General features: G+C 43.9%; 1 protein-coding gene across 1 annotated transcript; it reads left to right on the top strand.

Moving 5' to 3' along the window:
- The first annotated feature begins 2,416 nt into the window (after positions 1 to 2,416).
- RSL1D1 (ribosomal L1 domain containing 1) lies at positions 2,417 to 15,520 on the top strand. Its single transcript, XM_060123368.1, has 9 exons — positions 2,417 to 2,563; positions 3,395 to 3,534; positions 5,331 to 5,469; positions 6,542 to 6,690; positions 6,778 to 6,879; positions 8,161 to 8,254; positions 8,336 to 8,461; positions 10,884 to 11,156; positions 13,285 to 15,520. Exons 1-9 carry the CDS (start codon positions 2,465 to 2,467, stop codon positions 13,609 to 13,611), a joined length of 1,449 nt encoding a protein of 482 aa, XP_059979351.1. The 5' UTR covers positions 2,417 to 2,464; the 3' UTR covers positions 13,612 to 15,520.
- The last annotated feature ends 486 nt before the right edge of the window (positions 15,521 to 16,006 follow it).

Here is a 16,006-nt window from a genome sequence, read left to right as displayed (position 1 = left end):
TAGAGCCCATGCTCTGCGACAAGAGAAGCCACCGCAATGAGAAGCCCATGCACTGCAATGAAGAGTAGCCCCCGCTCGCCGCGACTAGAGAAAGCCCGCATGCAGCAATGAAAACGCAGCGCAGCCAAAAATAAATAAAAAAAAAAAAAAAAAAAAACTTTGCAGGATCGATTGGAGGAGGATCCACTTCCAAGCTCACTTGCTGGCAGGTTGCCTGAGTAGTCTCAGGACTTGGTAGCTGGCTTCACCCAGAGAAAGTAATTTTGAACAAAGGAAAGACGGAGGGAGAGGTGGGGGGGAAGATGGAGGGGAAAAGAACACTTAAGGTGGAAACTATAGTCTTTTTATAATCTAATCTCCAAAGTGACATCCCATCACTTCTGCTCTATTCTATTTGCTAGAAGCAAGTCTACTCAGTCCAGCCCATACTCAAGGGGAGGGGAACGAAACTCCATCACTTAAGTTTCAAAGAATTTGTGGGCATATGACATTTTTTTTTAACCACTACAATACCACAGCAATATTAGCTTTCCTAAAGCATAATTCATCACCTCCTCTTCTTCCCTAGTACCAGTTCAAAAACCTTGTATCTGTATGATTTCTCCAAAATATAAACCTTCAGCTTGATAATAAATTCCTTAACCTCCCCACTCTAGCCTCATCTCCCATTTCTTTCCTCTGCCATCCCTACTCCAGCCACTTACTACTTCCAAACACCACCATCCTCTTTCACCTGAATTCATGCTGTTCCCCTGGCCCGAAAGTCTGGTTCTCAAACTTGAATTCAGGTGACACAACATGTGACAGCCCCGATGCTCTCTTCAGAATACTAGGAAACACAGATACATGAAGCCTAACGTGACAATTCATAATATCATGCTAAAACGAATTCCATCTTATACTAGATTCTAAAACAGACAAGTGCGAGTAGGTGCCAAAGGTTTAGAACACTTCTCCTACAAGTTTCTGGTTAAAGACAAAGCCAGACAGGACTTCCCAGGTGGCACAGTGGTTAAGAATCCACCTGCCAATGCAGGGGACATGGGTTCAAGCCCTGGTCCGGGAAGATCCCACAAGCTGCAGAGCAACTAAGCCCATGGGCCACAGCTACTGAGCCCGTGCGCCTAGAGCCCGTGCTCTGCAGCAAGAGAAGCCACCACAATGAGAAGCCCGCGCACTGCAAGGAAGACACAATGCAGCCAAAAATTAATTAATTAAAATAAAAAGACAAAGCCAGACGTAACACTGGTAATCAGCTATACCCCAATTAAAATTAAAAAAAAAAAAGACAAAGCCAGTATTAGAGATCAGCAGCAAAACACCCCTTCCTCCAGCTTTGGCAATATGGAAGGAGCATTTCTTTGGAAGCAACTGACACGGAAAGCATCCTACTCCCATTCTTTGATCTCTCAAAATCTTCTGTAGCTAATTGCAAAAATAACCATCCTGAATATCCATCAAAAAGTTCCTAAATTACCTCTTGTTTATTTACATGGTGAAAGGCCATACGGCTGTTAAAAAAGAGGCATAGCCTTAGGTACTGACTTGGACAACCTCCAATATATTATATGTTCTACAACGTACAGAACAATGGGCGTACAGGCTACTACTTGTGTTTAAAAAAGAAAAGAAAAGAAAATTGAAACCCAGCCATCGCTAAAGAGAAAAAAGTGTAAGTATTTCCTAAATATGCCTAGCACATCCCTGGAAGGTTCCAGGAGAAACAGGTAACAGTGGTCACCTCTGGGGCCATGGGGAGGAAGGGAGGCTTCCTCCCGTTCTCCAGCCTGCACCTTTACGTGTACATGCTCTTACCTCCCCCCTCTGTGAGCCCCGAAGCTCAGGAGACTGGCTCCGGCTCACCGCTCGGGCTCCACACCGCTTAACGACGCGCCTGGTGTTTCCCGCGCACGAGACCACGGAATCCTCACCAGTCAGCGGGGAGGGGCCCGCCACCCTGGCCATGGCGGGGACTGTGGCTAGGTTCGCCCAAGGTCACCCGGCAGGTGAATGATGAGGCCGCACTCCCCGCGCTCCCCACGCCCCACGCCGCCAGCCTAAAGTCGAGGGCGGGGGGAGTCCACTGACAGCAGGTGGCCCCACGGGGTGGGCGGACAGGCCTCATCTCCCGCCTCCGGGCGCTCGATTTCTTCGGTGGAAGAGTGAGAGCGAGATGTCACCAGGCTGCTCCCCGCGCCTCACAGACACCGGGAACAGAAGAGAAAGAGAAGTAATCCCTCTGGGAAGTGACAGACCACAGGCGGGGCGAATACCTACCTCTGTTTGCTTTCGCCCGCCAAACTCTGTCGCCGCAACGCCCAGAGACTCGACCCCGCGCTCCCGGAAGTGACTCGAGGGCCTAGTCCCCGCCCCCCGACTTCCGGCTACGGGCCTGGTTTCGCGCGTGCGCCTCAGGAACCAGCTCCTGGGATCCGGATGCGCGTCTCCACGAGGTGAACGCGAAATGGAGGCCTCGGCTTCTACCCCACCGTCAACCTCAACCGCAACTTCAGCTTCGACTCCAGCGACCCCGGCCGGCCTGGAGCAGCTGGACGAAGAGCAGGTGAGTGGCCTCTGGGGAGGGGCGTTCGGAAGCGGGATGGCCGTGGCCTTGGGCGGCGCGGGTGCGGAATGCGGGCTCCAGGCCGGTGTGGGCGCCTCCGGAGCTTTGGGAGGGTCGCTCGTTCGCGGTGCCCTCGGCTCGCCCGCTGCTTTGTACTCGCGGGTAGACGCCCGCCTCCTCCAGCCCTGCGGCCTGGCTCTCTTGAGTTGGATTTTTTTGTTTTGGCTGCTCCGCGCGGCCTGCGGGATTCTAGTTCCCCGACCAGGGATCGAACCTGTGTCCCCTGCGGTGGAAGCGCGGAGTCCTAACCACTGGACCACCAGGGAAGTCTCTTATCTTGAGTTGGATTGCAGGTATAACTTGGGATCCTGGGGTGAGGTCCACCTGGCTGTGCTTCCCTGCCTTTGACTTTGGCCAAGTCGCTTGATTTTTACCAGCCTCAGTAACTTCGCATTTAAAATGGTCTCTGAGAGGAGGTGATGCACCTAAAGCGCGGTACCCAGGGAGCCTGGCACATAATAAGCGCTCAGGAAATACTAGATGCAGGTGTATTGCGCTTTTATTGGTATTACTGCCTTCATCATCCAGGGCAGGGGAAGCACGTTCTCTCTGTCTCGATGTCATATTTAGAAGAGGCTCGTTTCTGTAGACGATGCTATTAGCGGATACTTAGGTGGCTACATTCCTCTGATTACAAATTGCAGGATCCTAATGGATACGGTTGTGGAGGTTACCTGCTAAAATAGAAATTTATCAGGGACAAATTCTGGGGCGGGGGCAAGTTTTAAATTCGATTGAGATGTAATTTATTTGTGTATCTCCACCTTGCAGATTAAAAAGGCAGTAGAAGCTCTGTTGGCACATTCCAGATCCAGGAAAAACGCAAATGGATTGCTTTTGAATGAGAATGAAAATTTCTTTTTAATGGTGGTATTATGGAAAATTCCAAGTAAAGAACTGAGGGTCAGATTGTAAGTTCTGATTTTCTACCTTTGCTCTTTTTATCGGCTTGGCCATTCCGTGTAACTTTAACAAACGGCAGCTTAGGTTCTGGTGGAAACTTTGCAAACTCAGGATATCTTGAGTTGAAATAATTGTGCCCCCCAAAAACATAGGTCTTCAGACATTCTTAAGTTTTCTAGGATTTCAGATGTGCTTAAGTTTTCTAGAAATGTCACCAGTTTTCTGGATGTTTGGTGGACAGTTTGACCTAAGCTGTTCTATTGAATCTGAAAACCTGGTTTTTGAGAGGACAGAGGTTAGAATAAATGCAACAGCTTTCATATTTTCATAGGATCTGTTATCTTCCACGTCAAGCTAGTTGCAAGCTAAAATCCCTGAGGTCCTGAACTCACTCCTTTATACAGACAATTAAAAATTTGGCCGTGATTTCCTAAGAGAAAAAAACCCATGGTGATAGCACATTCTTATTGCTGGGACTCGTAGGTGAGAGATGCCCTCTCTGCAGAGTTGCCAGATTTAGCAAATAAAAATACAAGCAATTTTTTAGATAAGTAGGTCCCATGTAATGTTGGGGACATAATTATACTTAAAAAATGGTTCAGATTTAACTGGATGTCCTATATTCTGTCTGGTAACCCTGCCTCTCTGTGGAGTCTCTCATTTCTTGGGTGTTAAAAAGCCAGCTGTGCTATAGAAAGCAGTGTGTGGGATAACTTCTTTTTCTTTTCCCCATAAAGGTGGGTGATAGGGGTTAAGAATGACTACAAATTGGAAAGACCCTTTTGACCCTCAGACTCTCTCTTAACTCATTCTCACAAACCGCATCAGCCAGATTGCCTTAGTTATTGCTTTATGTATCTGGGTGCGTTCTTTATTCCATACCTCTGCCCAGGCGGGTTTTTGCTTCTGGAAAGCCCTTACTTTCTCCGAGGTGTTTTTCCAACTGCTCACCTCTTGGTGATTTGTGCCACTTGCCATCTCGTTTGCCAAGTCCTGCTACTGCGGATTGCTCTCTTTTTAAACTGAGGAAATGTTTCCTCAGAACATGTAGGCCTAGAAAGTGAGCTAAACCTTTTTGAGACTCAACATAATTCATGTTTGCTGGTCCCTGTAGGTTTGCTCCGTTTTCTGTTTCTGGTCTTGAGAGTTATGTTTATGGAGCCCAGGGGTTTCTGCAAGGTAGAGTTCTGAATCAGAACTGTCCTGATGAAACTAGATTATTCTAGCACATGGTAGTACGTATGCTTATATAGCAACACGTAAAATAATAATAATTACATGTGCACTACTTTGAGTATCTTTGATTATATTTTAAGTCTTAATTGTATCCCAAATATTAGTTGATGTTTTGGCCTGCAGATATTTGTGGTGATTTAGTATTTGAATGTTAAATTTCTCCTCTGTACCACTGAAAACTAGATTATTTATTTATTTATTTATTTATTTATTTTGCGGTACGCAGGCCTCTCACTGTTGTGGCCTCTCCCGTTGTGGAGCACAGGCTCCAGACGCGCAGGCTCAGCGGCCATGGCTTACGGGCCCAGCCGCTCCGCGGCATGTGGGATCTTCCCGGACCAGGGCACAAACCCGTGTCCCCTGCATCGGCAGGTGGACTCTCAACCACTGCACCACCAGGGAAGCCCTAGATATATTTTTAAATGTTCTCAGTAGTGTATTTGCTTTAAAAGCATGAATGAAGTTTATTGAGATGACAGTGAATTTATTGTGTATTCTGTGGCATATAAACATACATGTTATCAGTTATAATGCTTTATTCCTTGGTTCGTTCTCATGTATTTTGCAGGTCCTTGCCTCATGGTATTCGATCAGATTTAGCAGATATCTGTTTATTTACCAAAGATGAACCTAATTTAACTCCCGAACAGACAGAACATTTTTATAAGAAGCTTTTGAACAAGCATGGAGTTAAAATCATTTCTCAGGTAATGAATAGCTGTAACTGACCAATGCTAAGCTGTCCATCATGGTAGCACCTAGCCACACATGGCATTAAGCACTTGATACGTGGCTAGTCAGAATTAAGATGTAACACAAATACTGGATCTTAAGGACTTAATATGGAAAAAGAATATAAAATAATTTCTGTAAATTACAGTTAAACATGGTATTTTAGATCTGTTGTGTTCAATAAAATATGTTATGGGAAAAAAGCACATTTCTCAGGTAGGGAGCAGGTTAATATTTTCAAGACAACTAAAAGATTGGATTCAATTAAAGTGACATTCCTGGTACATGTTTCTCTCCTAGGAATTTAATTTTTAACTTAATTTTCTCTTTTTAATTTAATTCTCATTGGCTTTAGGTAGGGCATATTCCCTCTTCCCTGTGACAGATGGGCTGTTGAGGTATGTTGACCTAAAAGCTCAACACGTGCATCAGTAATGATTATATCTTGAAGATTTTATAGAACGCTGCTCCGTTGTGTCACTTCTCTCTCCTTCCAGAGCATCCTGGGTTTGCCTCTGACTTGGCACCCCTCCCCCGTTTTGTAGTCATTGGTTCGGTTTCTTTAGCTGAGGTCCCGACTCATTTGCCCCTGTGCCTGTGCTGTTTTAGATACTCACATGTTCACTAAACTGTGACCCCAGGGCATTTTAAAATCCAAATACAAATTGCCCCAGTATTTCTTCTTCTTGTTGTTCAGGTTCTTAATTTTTTGTTTTTATACCTTTTTTTTCCTCTCTCTCTCTTTTTTATCAAAGTATAGTTGGTCTACAATATTGTTAGCTTCAGGTGTACAGCATAGTGATTCAGGGTTTTTTGTTTGTTTATTTTGCAGATTATATTATAGGTTATTATAAGATATTGGGTATAGTTTCCTGTGCTATACAGTAAATCCATGTTGCTTATCTATTTTATGTATAGCAGTTTGTATCTGTTGATCCCAAACTCCTAATTTGTCCCTCCCCTCCCTTTGGTAACCATAAGTTTGTTTTCTGTGTCTGTGAGTCTGTTTCTGTTTTGTATATAGATTCATGTTTTTACATTTTCTAGATTATCCCCCTCCGAACTTTAAAAAAGGAATATAAAGCCTATGAAGCTAAGCTCCGCCTCTTGGGTAGTTTCGACTTCTTCATCACGGACGCCAGAATCAGGCGGCTCTTACCCTCACACCTCGGGAGACATTTCTACAACAGAAAGAAGTAAGTTTCTCAGCAATGACTGGACTTCAGTAGCGTGAAATTTATGGGTGTGTATGTGCTGCTGTAAACGCCTTTGTATTGTTTTAGAGTTCCAGTACCTGTAAACCTTCAGGCCAAGAATTTATCCAGAGAGATCAGTGACTGTGTAGGGGGAACTGTCTTAAACATCTCTAAAAGTGGTTCTTGCAGGTAGGTAAAAGGCGTTAAGGTGTGCCTCTGTTTCATTTTATATTTAATAATGATTTTATAAACTTTTTAAAATAAGATAGTATTAATGAAACCAGACTCTTCTGTTAAAACTAAAATTCATTCTTTAGAAGTATTCAATTCTCTAGAACAGTGCTGCCCCCTAGAACCTTCCAAAGTGGTGGAGATGGTCTATAGCTGTGTAGTCTCATGCAGAAGAATGAGCCACAGATGGCTGCTGAGCACTTGAAACATGGCTTCCACAGCTGAGGATCTGAACTTCTAACTTCACCTGATTTTAACTAACTGAAATTTTAAAAGGCACGTCTGCTGATTTTTACTGTACTGGATGGGCACCCTTTTTTTTTTTTTAATTTTTTGGATGTGCCATGCAGCGTGTGGGATCTTAGGTCCCCAACCAGGGATTGAACCCGCACCCCCTGCATTGTGAGCATGGAGTCTTAACCACTGGACCACCAGGGAAGTCCCTGTACAGGGCACCTTTAGATGTTTAGGAAAACAGGAGAATAAGCCTGGTTCAGGGTGTACGTGCAGGTCAGTGACAGTGGGCACACAGAATGGGCAGAGCCCCGTCTTTGGAGGGAGGGAGGTAGGAGCATCAGCCCGTCTCATCCTCATTCTGCACTCATCCTGCCGACAGCCAGCCTGCCTTTTAGCTCCCATGGTGGGGAGAGTGGGGGCTGCCAGGACCAGTGGACCCAGTGGCTGAGCAGTGGGCATTTCTGGGCTTCCCCGTTGGCTTGCGGCTGCCCTCTGCTTCAGCTGAGGGGATGGTTTTGCTCTTGGCCAGAAGATGCTATTACACGAGCAACTGTTCATTTTAGAGGTGGCCGCTGTGTCAGGTCAGTGGAGCTAGAAAGGTAGCAAGCAGTCCTCCTGGGGGTGGTCCTTTTCAGAACAGCCGCTGCTGGGGGTAATTGCCCTCAGGAAAGCTTGAGGGCTGACTCAGTGACCTGTGTTTTCCAGAATGAAGGCGGAATTCCCTTTGGCCCTCCCCACTGCCCCTCCCAGCCTCACATGGTTAGGTGCCAGCTCCTCAGTCACCTCTTGATGGTAGGGCATATTTCAGGAGGAGGGCACTTCTAGAACATGAAGGATGATCATCTTCCTTTAAAATAAATTGAGAACCTAAAGATTTCAATGATTTTACATTAAAAAAATTTTTTTTAGGATTGTGTATTTCTCACATACCTGCTTATGTTTTATTTTGAAAACCAAGTTATTTTTTCAGCTCTCTGTGTCTAATGCTTTATTAAATTTCAGTACCATCCGCATTGGTCACACTGGGATGCAAGTTCAGCACATCGTGGAAAACGTTGTTGCCGTCACAAGAAGGCTTTCACAGAAACTGCCGGAGGTACGGTCTCGCAGATGCTTCCACTGGCCGTTCGTTTAAAGGAACAAAACACCTACAAATGATGTTACTCTTCTGTTTCAGAAGTGGGAGAGCGTGAAGCTCTTGTACGTGAAGACTGAGAGATCGGTTTCCCTGCCTGTCTTTTCTTCATTTGTCAGCAGTTGTGGTGAAGCCAGGAGACTACGCACACAAAGTCAGAAGAAAAAGGTTAGTAGAAGTTCACATCCCAGGCAGGCGTAATCAAGGCTGTAAGCGCAGCCCAGGAAGAGAGAACAAAGGCTCAGAAGGGGCCTGTGCAGTGTCAGGAGGAGCTGAGAGAAAGAGGAAAACGGAAATCGAGTCTATTCAGTATTCATACATGGTTATTTATGGGCGAAATTCAAGATCGTATGAGGCTGGCATACCTCTTGGTTTTGGTTTGTAGGTTTTCAGTGCTGCTGGTAATATTGCAGAAAGCCGCATGAGAGAAAATGGAACTTTTTGCTATTGGCTGGACCAATCTCCTAGTTCATTTGGTCCTTCTCCAGCCATGTTCATCGATGTGTCCAGTGAGTTTTTAGACTCAGTCTTTTAATTTTTTGTCTTCTAGAAGTTCTGTGTTTTGTTCTTTTTCAAATTATCGTTACCTTTTTTTGGTTTCCTGTTATCTAAATAGTCTTCCAGTTTGTCTTAATTCTTAGAACCCATTAAGCATAGTTGTTTTATTGTCTGATAATTCAGACCATTAGCCGTCTTGGTGATGTAGCGGGTTGTCTCTACCTGCTGGTTCCTGTGTACTTAGTTATTGTGGACTGTATCGTGGATAGTCCATTTGGAAAATTATTTGTAGAAGTAACTTGAGGGGTGGGATGAAGATCTTTCCCGAGAGGATTTAGACTTATGGCAGCCAGGCACCTTGGGGCACTCTCAACCCAGAACCACCTAGAAGCACACTCAAGGCTTGAGGTTCCCTGAATGATTCAAATCCACCCACGGTGACAAATCCTCACGGCTCTGCCCCCTGTTCATCTCTATCCTGAGGGTCCGACTCATTGGGGTCCCAGCTTATTGTAATGAGGTTTTTACTTAGAATCCCTGCCTGGTATGGACATTAGGATTTGATTTCTCCACTTCACACCCCTGCCCTCCTGTGCCCAGTCATAACAGCTGTTAAAAGTTAGGGATCAGCAAATACTCTCGGGGCAAACATTTCTTACAGTGTAATCAGCTCATCAGTGCTTTTATGAAAAAAGTTGTTCATATTTTACCCTACTTTTTACTTGTTTTCATAATCCAAAATAACATAAACTGCTGTTACTGGAAACAAGAAGTCTGAATTTTTTGTTGTTTGTCAGATTCAGTTGAGGGCTTGGTGACAATGTTGGAATTGCTGGTTAAAATGGAATTTTGTCACAGTTATAGACGTTATCTAACAGTACTCTGTGGTAAGGATAATGGACCTCTAGCTATGTAAACTTGCTACTGTGTTAACTCTCAACCACAAACTCAGGCAGGAAAAAAATATCAGGGTTTTTTGTTTTTGTAGCAGCTTCACGGAGATGTACAGTCACCCATCTCATACATGGGGGGATTAGTTTCAGGATCCCCCCCAAGGATGCCAAAATTTGTGGGTGCTAAAGTCCCTTATATAAGGCAGCATAGTATTTGTACATAAACTACACCACATCCTCTGGCATCCTTTAAATAATCTTTTTTTTTCTTAATATTTATTTATCTATCTGTATTTAGCCAGCTAGCTATCTAGCCGTGCCGGGTCTTAATTGCGGCACGCAGGATCTCCGCTGCCTCATGCGGGATCTTTAGTTGCAGCATCCGGGATCTAGTTCCCCAACCAGGGATCAAACCCGGGCCCCCAGCACTCCCAGGAGCACAGAGTCTTAATCACTGGACGCCCTTTAAATCATCTTTAGATTACTTATGACTAATACAATGTGAGTGCTATGTAAATAGTTGTCAGAGTGCAGCAAATTTAAGTTTCGCTTTTTGGAACTTTTTGGAATTTTTTTTTTCCCTTGAATTTTTTTTTTTTTTTTTTTTTTTTTGTGGTATGCGGGCCACTCACTGTTGTGGCCTCTCCCGTTGCGGAGCACAGGCTCCAGATGCGCAGGCTCAGCGGCCATGGCTCACGGGCCTAGCCGCTCCACGGCATGTGGGATCTTCCCGGACCAGGGCACAAACCCATGTCCCCTGCATTGGCAGGCGGACTCTCAACCACTGCGCCACCAGGGAAGCCCCCTTGAATACTTTTGATTCACATTTGGTTGAATCTGCAGATGTGGAACCTGCATATATGGAAGTTCAACACATCACATACTATACAATTCTGGATTATTCGTAACTCGCCTGTAAATGAGGTTGACTTCCACACAGCTGGTGACTGCACACTTCAGATACCTAGATTCTGAATATAATTTACCACATAAAATGCATCTTTGGCTGGGACTCTGAGACAAAGCAGAGTTGGGGTTCAAGTGCTGGCGATGGGACTCATGTGCTTGGATCTTGTACAGGTCAAGGCCCTTTCAGGGATCTTATGGATGACCTGACTGCGCGTGCTAAGTCTGTGCCATTTATTTACCAACAAAAGAGTCCCCCATTAATATTATGCTTGTTTTTTTTTTTTTGATAGGTATCAAAGAAAAGCCAAAAGAAGAAAGAACGTCTTAAAAGACAGCAGGAAAAGAAAGGAAACAAGAAGCTTATGAAACAGGCTGGAAAGGCTGCACCAGCCCCAACTACAGATGCACCGGCCCCCAAAACTGGTGGTGCTCCAGCCCAGGACCCTGGACCCCAGAAGGAGACCGGTGGGGTGAGCACCCCCCCTAAAGCTCAAGACGAGTCTGAAGATGAAATCCCACTGCTGGTAGCAGTGAAGGAAACTCCAGCTGCAAGAAGCATAGAGGTATTTTCATTAATATTTAATATGCATCATGGACGGATTCCAGGGCTCCGTGTGCCAGGCAGGCACTTGGTGAGGGACGGGAAGTGCTATGCAGCTGGGAGGCATCGTTTATAAAAGTCTGTTCTGCCAGAGATTGTGAAGTCATGGATGAAAAATACTAGGGTAAATCCCAAGAACCCCGACTGACTCTGTCCCCCTCCTAAATAGTGAAGCGATGTGTAGTCAGCACAGCCTTTTGTGTACCTTGGAATCAAGGGAGACTCGGCCATATTAATAATTCTAAAAAACGTTGCCTGTGGTTTTGAAAAGCAGGTTCAGTTTCTGAAGGTGAGTCCTCAGTCACCACATAATTAGTTTCAGAAAATTTACCAAGGGAAACTTGGGTGCTGGAGTCTGCCTCTGAAACCTTTCAAACACCCCACCCTGCATGGTTCTTACAGAAATCTGACTTCATGGGTTTCAGAGGAGGTGATTTAAAGGAACGGAGTTTTTTTGTTTTGGGGTGCTTTGATAATGTTTTTTTGTTTTTGTTTTGTTTGGCCGCACCACGAGGCTTGCGGGATCTTAGTTCCCCAACCAGGGATCGACCGCGTTCCCATGGCAGTGAAAGCGCTGAGTCCTAACCACTGGACAGCCAAGGAATTCCCATTTTGATAATGTTTTTGCTCATACTCATAGTATCTATCCAAATATTGGGGGGAGACCTCTTGAAAATAAGGAGAGAAATGGGTCCCTAAGAGAGTAGAGGGCTGCCCTCACCATGTGCGCATGAGACACATGGCCCCTCGGCACAGCCCATTAGAGTCAACCCAGGGCTGTTACTGCGCTTTACCTATTATGTATTTTTTCCTCACAGTAATCCTTAACATCTTCAACGGAGTTATAATTTTTCTCTGCTAGTGAAGTATTCCTTTTACAGTGTCCCCAAGCTGCTAGTGAGGTTTTTTTAAAAAATATTTGAAATTAATGTTGATCAGTATATTAACTGTAGGCAGTATAATTGTTTCTAGAAAAAGTAAGCTATATTTGTTATAATGGGACTGGCAGGTAATGTGTTGGAAATTAAAGAGTGGAAAGCATAGCTTCCTGAGTGGGTGATACGCATCGAGAGTGTAGAAGTGTTGGGTGTTCCCTGGCAGTCCAGTGGTTAGGACTCAGCGCTTTCACTGCCAGGGGCCGGAGTTCGATCCCTGGTCAGGGAACTAAGATACCACAAGCGACGAGGCGAGGCCTAAAAAAGTGTGGAAGTGTGTATGCCCTTTGAACCCATCTAGGGAATTTGATGAGGGGAAAGATATGAAAGTTTCAGCATTGTTCACTGTAGAAGCAAAAGTGAGAAAATGCTAATGTACCTTTGCAGTAGTTTTTATAAAGTTATTCAAGATAACGTTTAGTACGGGTTTATAGTGCTTAGGAAATACTAATGAGATAGTTGGGGAAAGAGCATAATACTTGGCTTTTAAATACATACTCATGGGGAAAAGGTAGTGAATAATATTAATATTGTGTGGTAAAGTTTTTAGAGAGTTTTGTTTTTTATATTTTCAATGTTTTTCAAATTTTCCATCTGTTTTATGTTCACTCAAAAACAAAGTTTTGTTGGTTGTTTTGTCTGTATAACCTCTTTCTGTGTGGGACAGAGTCCATTGCTGGAATGTTGTCCTTGGATCATCAGCCACATCATCTGGGGTGCTTGGAAAATCCAGGATTTCCAGTCTGGAACACGGTCCTCCCTTTTGCTAACAGGCACCCCAGTTGGTTTTCACACACACTGTTACGGAACCCCCTGCCATAACCCACGTGCGAGGAATTTACAACTGGAGGTGAAGAAGAGTCAGTATTTAGGTCACAGGTCTTCCTGTGCTCCCAGTGCTTCTAGGAGTCCTTAGCCGCAGCCATAAGGAAAGACGGTTAGACCAGGGAGGTGCCAGAGTCCTTTTTACAGTCATTAATAGTGGAGTACAGCTGCCTTTCAAAGTGATTTTGAGGCAGGAGGAAAAAGCCATTCCTCATTCATCGTGCTGCAGTTTCCCTCTTAGGGGTTCCCTAAATTTTAAAAACAGTAACTCTTAGAGTTACATCATCAGTTGTCTGTCCCACACCACACCCACTTTTTTCTTTTTCTTAGACACAAAAAGATGCTGCAGGAAAGAAGTCTCGAAAGAAGAATCCTGGTCCCAACACACCTCATGGGAAGAAGAGAAAGGCCTCCCCAGCTTTGGAGACCCCAACAGCTCCGGAGCCCAAGACCCCAGGTAAAGGCCCAGGGAAGAAGGCAAGAATCAAAGAAGAGTTGGAGAAAGAAAGAACCTCTTCGCTGGGGAAAAAAGACCCAAGACAGACTCCTAAAAAGCCAGAGGCCAAGTTCTTCACTACTGCTAGTAAATCTGCGAAAAAAGCTCCCCGTACCCCCAAACAGTGGCCCAAAAATCCCAAAGTACCCCAGTCAACCTAAAATCAGAGACTCAAACAGCAGGCTACTCATCAGAGCTATCTAAAGAGCTTGTAAAAAATACCTGGGTCCTGACCCCTGTTGGAACCGCTGAGTGAGGCCTAGACTTAAATAGTTTTTAAAACCTCCACAAGTAATTCTCATACATGTTCATGGGTGTAAGAACCAGTAGTTTGAAGTAAATCCATTTATTTCATTGCTCTCTGTATTTGCTAATGCAGTAGAGGGAAAATGCAGTGCTTCTCTGTGGTTGTGTTTTTTTGTTATTAAAGTAAACATTTGTTTCTCAGTATAAAATTGGCATCCCATGTCTTGTTGGTTTCACTTGAATGCCTATGATGTGACCCTTTTCCTCATCTGCTTTAAGCCATTTGTTCACATGACAGCTGCATCACAGTAATCTGTGCAGACACATCCAAAGCTTGTTTGCAGGCCACTGATGGGCTCACTGCGTGCAAGTCAGCCGTGGCCCTCATGCTGAGATGGGTCTTAGAAAAGGCCTTGGAATCGAAATTAAAATAATCGATTCCAGGACCCGGATGGTGATGAGCCAAGGTTGCAGATCACTGAGTTAGCATACATTTGCTGGGGGAGATTAACATGGAGTCATTCACAGAGGCACTGGATCGAATCCTGAACGCTGGAGGCAAGAAAATATTTGTCTTCCATAAGCCTTTCCATCTTCCTCCAGATTCCTCCTCACCCTAAACAGACCTATTTTTATGTGAGAGCTCTAGGGTAGGAAGCTTGGGAGAGTAGACTCTTAAACTTTGGGTCATTGTCAAATATATCCTGAGGCAGTACGTGACTTTTCAGGTACTCGGCCTTTCCCTGCATTTGAATTGGGGTACGCATCTCTAATAGTGAGTGACATAGTCAGTGTAGTATAGGAAAGGCCAGTGAGGCATGCTTTCAAAGGTAATAGGGTTCGTGAACATAACGACTAAAGGAATCAAAGCTTCAGATGGTTCTCCAGCAAGTCAAGGAGTTGAGACAGCTTTTTAAATCATGAAAACCTCTGAAATACAAAATAATTTGTTTTTCATTCCACTGTCCTTTAGGCTTGTAAAAGTGAGTATACTACATTTAATGTAGGGTTTTAGTGTAATTGATTTGTTTACCATAGAAACTTAACTTATTCAAAGATGAAGATTTAAGTCTACTGCTTTGCTTAGGGCAAACTTACCTACCTAATCATATAGTCTGTGCTCTCCCTGACAGTTTTCTGGGGTTAGCTGTATGTTTTTTTAATCCCATCCTCTAGCCACCTAAAGACTTTGCAACACCCAGTGGTTCTTTGGCCTGTAGCTTAGTCCCTGTTGAATACGAAGCAGATGTTTACCTTCCTGTTCCACTGTGCGTCTAGTTTCCCTCTGTAGAAATTCTCATAGCTCTCTATGTTGAAAAGAGCAGATTTACTTAAGTTTCTTGAGCAGGATGATAGTTTTTTGACAATTGAAGGCCACAGTTGAGTTAGAGATAATTCTGAATTGTAATGAAAATGTTCACATCATGGTACTAGATATCCAAGGCTTAAGTTTGGGAGGCACCTTACCTCATGGCTGCGAGGGCTGGGAGCCAATAATGGCCTATCCAGGGGCCAAGAGGAGTACTGGAAATCTGTGCAGTAAATTACATTGTTTTGTGGGATAAGAGGTTGAGTATGTGGCTTATGTTTCAGTGGAAGTCAACACTGGGTTTTCTGGATTCATCCTCCATGCCATAGAGATTTAATGGACAAAACCAGATCTGGTGGGAGAAATTTGCCACGTTTTTGTTCTGAAGAAGTAATTGAATCTTAGTTAATTTGTTTTTTAGGAACTGTAATAAGCATGGAAATTTTAATATTTTAAATGCCTTGAATGTATTTAAGACTGTCCAAGTGTTTAATAAAGGTTACATTTTATTCATAGTCTTGAGAAATATTTGAATGCAAAGAAATTGCTAAGTCATTTTGTCTTGTCACCAGACCAAAACCACTTTATGTACTTCATTCAGTTCATGGATGTTTAGGGTTTAATTAGCAAAGAAGTCTTTTGTCATTTAATTAAATATTTGAAGGTTCTGCACTACCTGCATTTTTATCTCTTAAATTTGCTATGTTTTCCTTGCCTGCAATTAGTGTGTTAGTAGTCGCAGTGCCAAGATTCCCAATTAGGACTTTAAGAAATGCGAGAAGCCCTCATTGGTGCTTGGATCTTAAAGGAATGAATGCATGTGATAAAAGACCACAAATAAAATTTTGGTTATAGTGATTTCTGTATAATGGTCCTGGAGGGAAAATGGCAAATTATTTAGGTGGATATATTTAATCCCAGATTCTACATCTTAGTTAACACTATCTTAAAAAGATTAATCCTTGTTTGTATAACTCGGGGCATTTTCTGTACTAGAAGCT

This window comes from Lagenorhynchus albirostris, chromosome 15 (assembly GCF_949774975.1).
Source record: "Lagenorhynchus albirostris chromosome 15, mLagAlb1.1, whole genome shotgun sequence".
NCBI lineage: Eukaryota > Metazoa > Chordata > Mammalia > Artiodactyla > Delphinidae > Lagenorhynchus > Lagenorhynchus albirostris.
The sequence above is the reverse complement of the archived record's forward strand: the minus strand, read 5'-3'. Positions and strand labels throughout refer to the sequence as shown.

Excerpts from the sequence above, each read along its gene's own strand:
- RSL1D1 (XM_060123368.1), top strand. The coding sequence starts at position 2,465 with ATGGAGGCCTCGGCTTCTACCCCACCGTCAACCTCAACCGCAACTTCA. Across the intron at positions 2,564-3,394 it reads AGCAGCTGGACGAAGAGCAG|ATTAAAAAGGCAGTAGAAGC; the intron begins GTGAGTGGCCTC and ends TCCACCTTGCAG. Across the intron at positions 6,880-8,160 it reads TCTAAAAGTGGTTCTTGCAG|TACCATCCGCATTGGTCACA; the intron begins GTAGGTAAAAGG and ends ATTAAATTTCAG.